This window comes from Grus americana, chromosome 4 (genome assembly GCF_028858705.1).
Source record: "Grus americana isolate bGruAme1 chromosome 4, bGruAme1.mat, whole genome shotgun sequence".
NCBI lineage: Eukaryota > Metazoa > Chordata > Aves > Gruiformes > Gruidae > Grus > Grus americana.
This window is the reverse complement of record NC_072855.1, coordinates 18,637,132-18,650,799: the sequence shown is the minus strand read 5'-3', so window position 1 is coordinate 18,650,799 and position 13,668 is coordinate 18,637,132. Positions and strand designations below refer to the sequence as shown.

The 13,668-nt window shown below is 35.6% G+C and overlaps 1 protein-coding gene across 2 annotated transcripts in view; it reads right to left on the bottom strand.

The window, feature by feature from the left end:
- Positions 1-428: 428 nt before the first annotated feature.
- SLIT2 (slit guidance ligand 2) overlaps positions 429-13,668 on the bottom strand; it is a 268,226-nt gene continuing 254,986 nt past the window's right edge. For both annotated transcript variants that reach the window (XM_054825079.1, XM_054825078.1), the window contains 4 exons: positions 13,463-13,617; positions 8,089-8,377; positions 3,465-3,676; positions 429-2,386 (listed from right to left, as the gene is read on the bottom strand). In XM_054825079.1, coding sequence (XP_054681054.1) covers positions 2,145-2,386; positions 3,465-3,676; positions 8,089-8,377; positions 13,463-13,617 — 898 coding nt within the window. In that variant the 3' untranslated portion in view covers positions 429-2,144. The remainder of the gene's footprint in view (positions 2,387-3,464; positions 3,677-8,088; positions 8,378-13,462; positions 13,618-13,668) is intronic.

Here is a 13,668-nt window from a genome sequence, read left to right as displayed (position 1 = left end):
AAGGCTGTTTCATTGAATATTTAGAGAAATTCTAAAGTAGCGTAAGTAAAATAAATACAGAAGTGTCTGTAAAAATTATATTGCAGAAGAGAAACCAGGTTAAGTATCATCCCATCCAACTGCTTAAAGTGCTTAGTCCAAGATTAGTGAAAATTAATCCCTCTGAAGAATCTAATTACTTGCTAAAACAACTGTCAAACTGCCATTTGTATAACCATTAAAATATTAGGATAGACTCAATTTGCCTCTTCATGCAGTGTACTTTATTTATAAGTCTTTTGTTAATTTTGGTATGAGTTCAGCTGTGTTCATAACGAACCGACATTTTCAGATGTCACTGCCCATAGGTGTAATAATCCCAAGTTAATTCCTTCTGCAGATTTTCAGCAATGAATACACTAGATCTAGGGTCGAGTTTTATTCTGTTTTTTACCAAATATTCTTTGCAACTACAGATGTTTAATTAAAGGCTGTTAGACAATTTAAACTTCTCAGAAGAATACAAATAAAAGCTGTTAATGAAGTAAATATCTGTTTAATTTACAAACATCAGTAGCATTACTGATATCAGTCCAAATAAGACAAAGCACACTGCATTACACATGTACATCTAACTTTTTTTGTAAAAAAAATAATAAAATAAAATTGAAAAACATCTGCATTTTTACAGGGTACCCTGGGTTTTACTGAAAGAAGAACACAACCCACTATTGATTACCAATTCTACATTATAATTTAGCAGCAACATGTTAACATGGGGAACATTAGGGCAGTAAAGTAGTTTTATTATTTGGGGAAAGTCACAGTTCTTGATAGCACAGCCTTTTTTTTCTTTTTTATAAAAAAGGTAAAGAGCTCCATGGGAATATTAATTTATAAAGATCTACCTTCTAATGTCATTTTCTACACGCCATCTTATTTTCTGTAAGTACTGTATATAGGGAAAATTAACTTCTCTACAATTGCCACCTAGTGTAAAGACATTTTCTGTCATACATTACAGGTTCTTGGAAGGTGTCCTGAATATCTGCTGCATGTGAAAACTGCAGATTGTCATCACTTTCAGATTCAGTAACACCAAGTGGTCAGATTCTATGGAAAAGAAAAAGGGGAGGGGAAGGCGAGGAAAAAACAGACCGAAAACATTTACCCCAAGACGACATGCTACGTTAGTTCTATTGCAAAAAGTCCTGATTTTTAAGTCCTTTAAAAAAAAATAAAAAAAATTACAAAAATACTGGGACAAATATAAATTAATATATATTAAAGCATTGAAAAACAGTAAAAGGGATGGCCTAAAAGGGTTAAGTACAATGTACTTTGATACAATAAATATTTCTCAATGAAACCGAATACTGTATAGAGTTGTTTAGAACTCATAGAAACAGAAATCCATATTATTACTAATTTATCCATCAATAATCTATTTTTATCATCCCCAAAACATTTATATTACAAAAAATTAATACTGGAAAAGGGCAGATAAACACTTTTTTTATGCTTCTTTCGCTAACATGCTGACATAAAAGTATACATCATCAGGAGATTTCAGGATTATAGTATATTCTCATATCTCCCACTGCCCATCCATTAAATGGGACCCCATCTTCTCAAGATGATTAATAATTCCAAAAGATAAAATGTATTTCATACAATTGTTATTTCTGTATAATCTGATTCTTTTCACTTGTAATGCTTCCTCATCCATAGGTAAGTGATTGCTATGGTCTGTCAAGACAATAAAATATACTGATACAAAAGTGAAAAAACCAGCCTCATGTTCTGGTCAATATTTCATCTCTGAGCTGTTAAGTTGAAAGTCACGTGTGTATAGTGTCAGTGTATCTTCAGCATGTTATAAAGAAGAATCCATGTTAAAAGCAGTTAAAGTTTCCCATCTCTGTTGCAATGTTACCAGGTCTTTTTTTTTTTTTTCTTCAAAGCTCCTCTTGGTTATGAGAAGTCTCAGTTCAAGCACTTGAATCTTTTTTTCAAATGAAGAAAAAGTCTTTATTCTCATAATAAAAATAAGTCTGTTCTGTATTTTACAATATATTTCAAATATTTCCACTATGAAGCATTAATTAGTCCGACACGGTCAATAAGTATACAACATTTTCAAAAGACAAGTGTGACAGGGACACTTAGGAGGGACAATTTGTACAGCCACACTTCACCACTTTTTCAACCTCATCCACAAATGACGACCCGTCAGTGCATTCAAAAGAGTATTTCCGCCTCTTGCTCCTTAGTGGTCCACAGCACTGCCCGGTTGAACATCCTCCTTTACATTCTAGTCTTGATACCTTCTTGGTCGTCTGGCACGCAGCATACCCTTGCTGCTTTTGGTAGTAATCTCGGATTCGTTCCCCTCGACAAGAGATTTCTGTAGAAAACAACATTTAAAATAAGAGATACGCTTTTGAGACGCAGGTCAAAGAATGGCTGACATTGCTAAGGAAGATGCTGTGTTTCGAACTGCAGTTGGGATTGATATTTTAAAGTTTGACTTAGACTGTATATGGGAAACTAGTGGTTCTACCAAACGTAATTTGATTAATGCTGAGTTTTATTTCCTATCCCTCCTATTTTCAGTAAAGTTTATATTATGTATATGTAAACCATAAATACAAAGCTATTACAATGACAAGAAAATTGGAAGCTTAAATCTTTTCCTCTTTTATAAAAATACACATCTTCTGTTCCTACATTGCTTGCAGCTGGTTCTATTTACCATAGGGAAACGTTTCAGAGAGCATGCAATTTAATTTATTAGACCTGGAGTTTAATATTATTCAAACTGTTATTTAATACAAGTTACATTCCACTAACTTCATAAATTACTGAGGTATTAAACTAGCTAAAAATGAGACATCTGTTCAAGGTTCTACAACCATATTCTTCTATTCTACTCACATCTATGTACAATACAAAATAAATGCCATCTGGGGTACGGGAAAGAGAGGGAGAGGGAGAGCTTTGATAGACAAAGGAAAAAGAAAAAGGTAGGGGGAAAAGTCATCCTGTTTTCATCCATCTCACCTGCATAATTCGCTGTGATAAATCAGTTGAAGCTGAGAGGTCAAAAGTAGAGTTTGTGATAAAACTAGGAGCAGAATCATTGGATTTGGCTTCTCAGTTGCAGAAGGCAGAGAAACAATAAATACAGAAAGATACAGCAGGTAAAAGGTAGTTAAATATAGTAAAAATGTGTTTCTGAATAAAGGCAAAAAAGAGAAATGTTTTCACAGCAAAACATTTGATGAAAAAATCCTCAAAATGTAAACAAATTCATGGGAAAAATTTGATTTTTCTCTCATTGAGATTAATTCTTATGGTAAAAAAAAGCAACAAATGTGTGTGTTGTGGGAAAAAAAAGTGGGTAATGTTTTTGGCTGTTCATGTTTTAATAAAAAAAGCTCTTTTCTAAGACGAACAACATGATTTTTAATTTTTTTTTTTACCTTTATCACAGCTGTCCCCCGTGTATCCGCTGCTGCATTCGCAATATGGTTTTCCAAGTCCTGAAAGCCTGCATTTGCCATGTTTACACCTGACGGATTGGCAGGGGTTAAACAGCATTTCCTCTTCATCACAGAGGACTCCCCCATGTCCCTGCAGGCATTTACAACTGTATGAAAACGCATTGATCGGCAAGCAGGTACCATGCACACATCTACAGGGGAAACAAGCCCAAGAGAATAAAAATAAATTATTCATCAAAGTTCAGGCTAAGCAACATTAACTACAAATACTTTGGACTGTACTCAGAAGAAATTGCTTTTGTTTCTAATGGACTTTTTCAGTGAGATGCAGTGAAGTGGTTTATAATTGGTATGCAGGTTTACACTAAACAAGCTGCAGTACGGAACTCTTGTCTCACCAGAAAACAGCCACTGTAGATGTGTTATGGAAGACTTTTACAGGCCACAGTTCTTAAAACCAACATTTCCTGTCTACCTAAATTTTCAGCATGCTTTTGAGATGAACACAGCAAAATCAAGCCCAAATATAATCCACTAGAATGAAGTACAGAAAAAGGATACTCACCTGAATTTTTGGTTCTTCTATCATTTAAAAAACCCACACATTGTCACTTATGAAGTATGGAGCTCCCAGCACAAAGACAGGTCAGGCACTTCCTAACTGAAACTTCTCTGACCCAGCAATGGGAGCTTCAAAGCTGAACACATGCTCCCCCATCAAATACAGTAGTCTGCATTGCCAACTGCCAGTAGCATGGTCATATAATGTGTGAGGAGGTTCTTCACTCCACCGAAAGCCAGCAGCACTCATCTAATACTCATGCAGAAACTCACACTAGATGAGGTTGCATATTATCAAGTCTCACTCAAGCGATTAAACTAGCTACTCTCTCAGCTGAGCTTTGGTAAACATTTGTAGCAGGCTCAAATCTTGTTGTTAAACAAAAAAGGCTGTGCGTTAAGCTGCATCTGCTAAGTTCTGAGGTACAGTATGGAAACACATAGCTGGTCTTACTTCTCTTGAGACAGAGGTGGTGTTTCCCAAAAGGAGGACGTTTAATTACCTGTTCCTAGGTGTAAGCTGAAGATTAGGGGAATTCATCTTCTGAAAACATCACCAATGACTTGGAATAAAATCACTTCCCTTTGTTCATTTGGTGGCACAGGGTCAATAACTTTCTTCCTAGAAATAACGTTATTTTCTTTAACTGTTGTCTTGATATACAAGTTTTCTATCGACATACTGTTTCCTAGGGAGACCACAGTGAAGATTCCTCTGTAGGGAGGAATGCAATCCTGACATTTATGGTCACAGTCACCCTCCCTAATGTTTCTCCTCTCTGTATTGTTAAGATCGCTGAGCACACAGCCTCCTTAGCAGGTTGTGGCAGCCAACTAACTAACTAACTAACTAACTAAATGAAAAGCTTTAGATAAAAAAGAATCCCCTTCAATCTAAAATAAAATCCTTTTTTAAATTTAAAGATGGCAAAATTAATATAAAATTGCATTTCATAGTAAAAGAAGAGGTCTTAAGAACAACGTCTCATTTTAAAATTTTTAGATAACAATCCGTATTTCTGGAAACTTTTTGCTTTGCACTCTACTCCTTCAGCACAGTAAGAAATTTGGTTAAATTGAAAAGAATGCACAACACTTTAACTTTGACAAACTTGCATTAACTATTTAAACCTGTTTCAGTTTATAAACATCAACACGTTCTACTCATCAATGAAGTCTACATTACAACTCTCCATCTGTACCCTTAATTCTGTGCAAGTGCTTTAGCACGGTGTAACTAGGAGGAAAAAGTATGGGTAGTCACTGTCATCACAGGATATTCAAATGGAAGGCACAACACATTGCCTACATCCACATATCCAGTTCGGGATTAAAAACTGCAACTATAAAACATAACTAATAGCTTAAGCACCTCCAACTTCCCTATTATGCAAGAGTCCATACTTTTGAGGCAATTATGTTCCCTAAAAAATTGCAAATTGTTCCAGTGTTTGAAATCTGATATTCCAAGACTGTTAGATTAAGCAACTCAAAATTGAAAGTTCAGACAGTATCACAAGGCAGATAGCTTTTGTTTAATTTTCACTGCCTTTAGCATTTGATCTGTTCACCATTTACAAAACAACCACTTTTAGGACATCTGGTCTATGAAGTTACTCAGGTGACAATGACATCATGTCATATTCTATACAGGCTGTTTTAGATATAAAAGCAATCTGTGTCATGATCTGTGGTAAAGTTCTGCTTGACTTAGAAGATGATTAAATCTTAGCTAAGGCCAACTTTCATACTTTTGCTTCCACCTGTTCTTTGAAGCCCTAAATTTCATCTTCAGACGGTGCTGAAAGGAACATCAAGCGAAGTGCAAACTCTCGGGCACAGTTTCATCTTATCTAATTTTAGGTACTTATGTCAGGCACTCAAGTTAGATGTATAATTGCCATAAGCTCCCCACACAGTCATGGTGAGAGATGAGCTTATCCAGAGGGTGATTAGACCACTTGAGGTCTAATTCGCTCTTTACAAACCTGTTTATTCCTTTACTGACTATAGAGCAAACTTTGGTCACTATGTTCCTAAGTCAAGCATCTAGCCTCTTCATGGTGTACATGGATCTCTAAGAGTTCCACTACATTTTCAAAACAGAGATCACAGTGATAAGTCTGTTTCTCAGATAAAGTGGAATGTTACACTGTAGTAGATGGACAAAATGCAGCTATTCAATAGACAGGATTAAGAGATGAATCAAGAAATACAGAATCAAATTCCCTAGAAACTAAATAACAACAAAACCCTCTTTCACTCCAAATAAACAACTTTGGTTTGGTTTTCTCTCCTAAAAGTTCACAGCTGAAACAAAACCAATACTTTCAAGAGCTAACAGAATACTTAACTCTATCTTTGATACTGCCTGTATCTGACACTTGCCAAGTTTTGTAATTTACTGCAGAAAGCACTCAGTCTGGGTGATGATGTGTATAGTTTTAAGAAACTATACAGAATCTAATTTTTCAAGGACAGTTCAAAGAAACCCTTTGGGTTTTCTCATTGTAGAAATTGATGGTTACAGTTCCATGTTATTTTTGACTCCTAAAGTATAAAATAGATGTGATAGACATCATAGAATCCTGGAATGGTTTGGGTTGGAAGGGACCTTAAAGATCATCTAGTTCCAACCCCCCTGCTGCGGGCAGGGACACCCTCCACTAGACCACGTTGCCCAAAGCCTCATCCAACATGCCCTTCAACAATTCCAGGGATGGGGCATCCACAAGTTCATCACATTTGTATTTTTTAATACATCATATTTTGTATTTTTTAACCTGCTGTGACTTCTTTGCTTTATCTCTTAAGTTACTGTGAAAGAGGACAGGGTAAGAAAAAGACCCATAAACAATGAAGTGCTATAATGATAGGCCTCAAAAACTCACTGCTGTGGCTTTGGGAAGAGTTCAAAACTTAATAGTACTGAAAGAGTCCATAACCAATGTAAACAATGCTAACTGCATTGTAAAGCACGCTAACTGGTTTATAAAGCTCCACACACACTATGTGAAAAGATCACTTAAACATGATTTTATATGGGAGTTGAAAATCATCTTATTAAAATCTCTTAGCAAACTCAGGCCACTTGTCCTCAAGTCAAAAGTTATATAGGCCAGAACACTGAAAAAGCAGTAGCCAAAAGATCCAAGCAGGCTTACTTTAAAACCAAAAAAAACCAAAACCAAAATCAAAACCTGTTTGCCAAACTGTAGTAAGGACAAGAGCAAACAGAATGACATCTTGTTGCCCATGACTAATAGATCCTGAAGAACTTTGAACTTCTGAAGTTTCTGATCTTCTTGTGCTGGGAGACCATGAACCAAAAAATTGAATCTGTCTCTACAGTAAATTTAAAAGATGAAATGCATAAATATCAATACTCTCATATACACATATGTACATATCTTTCGCTCTCTCTCTACACACATATATAGGTAGCCCTCTCTATAAACCTATATAAAATGTCCAACCTAAATATTCTAGTCAAATCAGCAAAAAGAATTAGCACACACGGACTTACACAGAAGTTTACCATAAAGGTAGAAATCTATTTTCCTGCTAAAACCTGGGGTACTGTGAAAATGCAAAAATATTAGATATATCTGTTGTATCAAGTTTTTGAAACATATTAGATGATGATGATAATTATAATTATTCCTCATTCTATACAATCAGAAATAAGCAAGCAAATATTTTTTTCCATTTGCAACTTCTAAATGATTTTTGTACCAAGTGTCTACCAACACTTGCATCAGTGTAACTCATTACAGAAGTAGCCCATACAGAAGTTAAGAGCATATCCCAGGCTTTAGGCAGAACTTCAATGAGATGCGTGTATCCGCTCCCCTAAACTGGGGAATTTCTGCATTAAGTTTATGGAAAGAATATACTATAACCTGGATGCTGTTTTGACTTTTACATGCCCAGGATACTTTGTTTCTTGCTGAGAAAAAGTGTGAACTTTTATGAAAAAATGTACATAACAGGAGACACATATGCATATTATACTACTGTTCTGTCTTGAGGAAGGACATACTTATTTCCAAGACATGGGTCATTAGTTTGTTGATCACAGAGGGGTCCAGTCCATCCTCCTTCGCACTCACAGGAAAAGCCTGACTGGCTGGTAGCATGGCATGTTCCATGCACACAAACTTTCTTATGACAAGGCTCGCAACCTGGCAGAATTCCCACTTGCAGTGGCACATTTCTGAAGTCCTGGAGTTCGCTGTTGATATACAGATTACGGATGCAACCATGGAAGCTGGTGCCGTTCTGTCCCGGAGACTGGCGTAAAGCTGCTATGTTATTTTTCACAGGCATGCCTAGGAAATGAATAATAGCAAATAATCAACGTAATCTCTGGTACCGCTTTCTATACCATTTCCCCTATTTTTTAAACATTTTAAAAGAAATATTTCTTCCTAATTAATTATTCTTAGATATTCAGTCTACAACATGAGCAATGATCTAGTATTTAGAAATTGTCCTGGTTGTCAAGCATGCATGTAAACCAGCTCCAGACCCGTAAGTCTCTGGGTCCAACTAAAGAGACGTATATAGGGCTTCCTACAGGAAGCTCGCAACTGTGAAAAGGTTCAGATACATGCCTGGTTTTGACCCAGTGCAATTAAGTCCAGGATAGTGCATAGTTTCTGAATCTTGGAAAAACAAAAGTTCTTGAAATTTAGGAGTTGATATATGATTTTTTGTAAGCTGCTATGATACTCAAATCCAGAAGAATTTAGTAGGACCAGGTCATCAATTTGGAGCTGGCATACGCATTTCAGATGTGAAATTTTGCTAGTGAAAATTCTTGGAAGGAAAAGCTGAACAGGAGGAAGTTCCATTACTTTCAAAAATATTTTTGTTCAGTATGTCTCAAAAACAGATTAATAAAAAAGGCACTCATAGTTTGCCATTACAGTTTTAAACAAAGATAGTGAATAATAACAATAAATTATCATCAAAATACTTATGCATATATATTTCTAGATGGTGCAAATGCTCTTGATGTTGACCATTTTCAGAGTAATTCCTCTGTTGTAGTCTGTAATTGTTACAGGTGTAATTGGAGCAGAAGATGTATGCAATGCAGTTATCCTGTTGTGATCAGTTAATCGTTTAACACTAATTCAGAAGGAACACTTCTGTTAAACATTCTTTCCTTGTAGAAATGAAGTTTCTTCCACTTTTTTTTTTTTTTAAACTTATTGCCAACATATTGGCCTATATTAGTTAGTCCTTAAGATATTACATTCAAATAACTAATACACAAATGCCTAAATACCTCCTGAGTCGAATAAGGAAAGGAAATAAAACTGTACTGAGCATTAGAAAAGGATCTGTTTACCTGAAAATAAATGTGCTTATTAACTGCACAGGTTTATTCATAGGCAAAATTAACAATTTTTATTCTGGTGTTTAGTAAGATAACAACCACAGAAAAGAGGTAATGTTCTGCATAGTTGCTCCTTAACCATGTAAACTGATACTTCTCATCGTTTTATATAGTTACTCTGAACAGTTAAGAGTAATGCAGAAGTGCTACACAACCTAATGAAGTAGACCTGCCTTTCATTTAGAGGTTATTATAACTTCATTTGTGGTAAGCTTCAGTGATTATAGAAATGAACAATATTGCATCCATACTACTGAAGAGTCTAATCTTCTTTGATCTTAGCAGTTAAGTAAAATAGGATTGGGACTATTACATTAAAGGACTCGGACTGCAAACAATCACTAGTTCCCATTTCCTCAAAACTATTTGCCATATTCTCAAAATCCTGGGGCAAGGCAATGTCATCAAGGCCTCTTCACCCTGATATCTCCTTTGAAAGCAACACTCAGCAAATGTTTAGCCATATGGCCTGAGGTATCTAATAGCAGAATAGATGCACTGAATTTATCCATTGTAAAAATAAAAGCTGCATAAAACTAAGTACACCAATGCAATGCTAAACTAGATGTTATACTTGTAAGTGTCAGGAAATTTAGATATGATTTCTGGGAACCATATAAGCATGTATCACACCAGATAATATGAGGTATATCATATGTGATTCAGAGAATTTTTTGTCTGTGATCTCTAATATGGAAGACGTTTGGAAACACAATGCAAGCATATACACAAGCTTTTAGCCTATACACTTTTTGCTCCTTCTAGCAAGTTAACAAGTGTTAGAAGGCCAAAGTGTGTATAAAAGTTGCTCATATTCTTTAGCAATATTTCCTAGGTAATTTTTAGATAAAAGTTCTTTATCAGTTAGGAAATAACTGCCACAGAAACGGCGCAGACAAATATTTCAGCTCTATTTTCCAAAAGGTAAGAACGTAGTTCCCATCTCCTCTTAAGCTTTTGGTCACTGAACCTGACTACAGGTAAATTACCAACCTATTGTTCAAGGAGGCAGATGGTAAGACCCCTATTAAATAACAGTCATACAATAACACTGTCAAAACGAGTACCTCATTCAGAAGCTGCTAGAACAGATCAGGCACAAATGTAAAGCAGCTGATGCCCTACCTGTCTCAGAAATAGGGACTGCCGTGAAACAAGGTGCCACTCTCAACTAGTAAAATATCTTCTAATTCCTGAGAGAAGAATGTGAAGTATCAGAGAAGTCTGTGACCCCTTTGAAGAGTTTTTGAGAAGAAACAGATTGTCCCTTAAGACTTCTTACAAAAAGCTATGGGCTTTCAATATGATTTACTGAAATCTGTTATAGAAAGACTGAAACATTTCTAGTGTGTGTCTTTCTGACCACACAAGAGAGCCACACAGTTTGAAAAAGGTCAAAAAAAGAGAGCATAAATTCATTAGCCCACTTTCTGTAAAAATAAAGTTAAACTACCCCTTCAAATCAACCCAAATATTGTGACCCAAGAATAACTTTCTAAAAAAAAAAAAAAGGGGGGGGGCGGGGAGGGTGGAGGGAGAAAGAGAAAAAAACATACAAGGGCTTGCTGTCAAGTCTGAATTTCATCCTGCCAGCTGAGGTGATGCTTACCAGAAATGCCATTTTAACAGGAAGGTGATAAGAGTAAGTGTAAGCTACATGATGATATAGGTGTCAAACTAAGACTTTGGCAAAGATAAAAATACTGCATAAAATCCTAGTGAGAATTTGACTTCTTAACTGATGGAAATGTGTGATTGAATTCTCTAAAAATTCTAGATACAGTTGGATAAGAAAAAATTGAATGAATCTCAAAAAGTTGGGTAATATAAAGATGCAAGAGTGAAAGTTAACTGTCTCAAGATTTTTAAAGATCATAAATAGATAAACATAGATAAAGAACAGAAAAGTTTAAGAGCTGAATATCAATCTACTGGGGGTTTTTTGTTTTATTTTGTAATAATGTGCTTCTAATAATGGTTTTCATTCTGTTTTGGACCAACATTTTAGAAATAATTGTCTGCTTGGAGGTGAATGTGAAGAATAGAAATAGAACACAAGGCCTCTCCAAAGAATATATACTAGGATGAAAAAGACTCCTGCTCTTAGGAAACAAGCCACTGAAGTAAAAGGTTATTTCCAAAAATTATTTCTTCTGATGCTTCAAAATGATGTTGCAGATTAGTATGATTCTTCTAATGGAGACACAGCTCTGCAAGGTGAAGCAGCAAGGAGGAGAACCACATGCACAAATCAACATGTAAGTGTTAGCACGGCACAGAATTAATGTTTATAGTTGGCAGTCTAGCCTCATTTCATTAAAAGGTGCTTATAACAGACAGGGGCATCATTCTGCACTAAGCTCAGTTTTCAAGAAGTGGTAAAATTGGCCTTAGCAGTCATTAAGTAACAAACTGATGTTGACAATACAAGTAAGCACGTGCACAGTGTCTTATTAGAATCTAGGACCACCTCTCCATCCAAAAAAATGTGGCATAGGACACTATGTAAACAACACTGCAGAAGTGATACACAAGAAAAAACGCAGGTGTGCTTCCACAAGGCAATCCTCCTTTGAAGATTCATTATATGAAGCAATTTTAAAGACAGCTCATACATTTGATAATTTTAATTCTTTTTTCTGCTAGTATGGGGAGTGATGACTAATGTTGAATTTTATCTTGTACTTCTTCCCATTATAGATGGGAGGAGGCAATGAAGAAAATTTGAAAAGATTTGACAAAACAGCCGAAGTGTTTCAAGGGAAGAATGGGGATTTTCAGAGACAAGTCAACTTTCCCCTTATCCCATGTAAGAGAGGCACTTGTTATACTGGTTTTATAGGAGAAACAGACTATTCTTGATCTGAATCAAAGCAGCTTCCTGTTTTTCTTTCCCCTTAGAGATAAATCTAAGCAGCTACCCTGAGCTTTTCTGTATACTTAGAAAGAGGATAGATAGCATCTTTGCTAGAGAAACTAGGCATCGCACAAATGCACTACTGGTACCATAATTTTTTGCAAGGAGGCAAGATGCTCAAGTCTAAAAACTTATTTTCAGACACAAAAACAGTTCTTAAGAATTAGACAAAATGAAAAACTAGGTATTCTTTTTACAGAAAGATCAAAGACTCCTTACATGTCTCCTATAAGAGTGTAAGGTTAAACTAAGTAGAAGATGAAGACTGGTAGAAGATCAGCAGTATTTAAAAACCATACTGAATCTCTGATCACCAAGAAATTAGACTTGCTACCAAGGACAGTAAGAAGGCACAAAGTGGTGGCTGAAGTTTCTGACTCTTTTACTTAGGTTATGCAGGCCCATCAGAAATTCAGTAGACACTGCTGGTTAAAACAATGGGCTTGAATCCATAGTTCTGCAGAGTAAATTGCAGCAAATGATCAAAAACGTTTGAAATAGTTTATTTCCACAATCACCTACTACCAGTTTTACTGACACAAACAATTCTTTCTTAAAACAAAACAAAAACCAAACCCTGCCACATACTGTGAGACATCTGCCCAGTTGGCTCCCTTCTTACCTAATGTCATAACTCCTAATAGCACTAACCAATAAGATCTACAAACAGAAATCCTACTTCATGACTTTATATCTTGCTATCATTTCCTGCAGATACGTGTACAGTGAAATAGAAATGTAAAATGTGATCGAAACAATGCTACCATTCTACACTTTCTCAATAGGTGTTACTGCATCTTCGGGTAGCTAAACAATGTTAAACACACTTCTTCAGTATAATAAAAAGCTACATAACAGTATAAAATTACAGAATTGTACAGTGGACATCAAATACCTGTACTGCTAAAAAAGCAACAGGTGCAGTTTGAGGACAGATGATTTGTTATAATTGAAACTATTGAGATTAACTGCTGAAGTTTCATCTTAGGGTGTTATCTCAATGAATGAGTCTCTTACGATATTTTTATTAATGTATGTTACCAGAGTAAATTAGCTATGATACTGTCAGTAGAAGAAGCAACATCCTCTTACCTCCAACATACAGCGGAGAATCAAAATTCAGAGTAGATTGCTTGGACAAATTGGTAATTATCTTGGGGCTTCCTCCATCAACAGATAAAGACAGAATCTGATCCATAGCTAGCAGCTCCACAATGTGGAAATTGCCATCATTAATAGTTTCCACACTGCAAAATAAACATTAATATTAATTTTAAACAGTTGATGGTCAGGTTAGG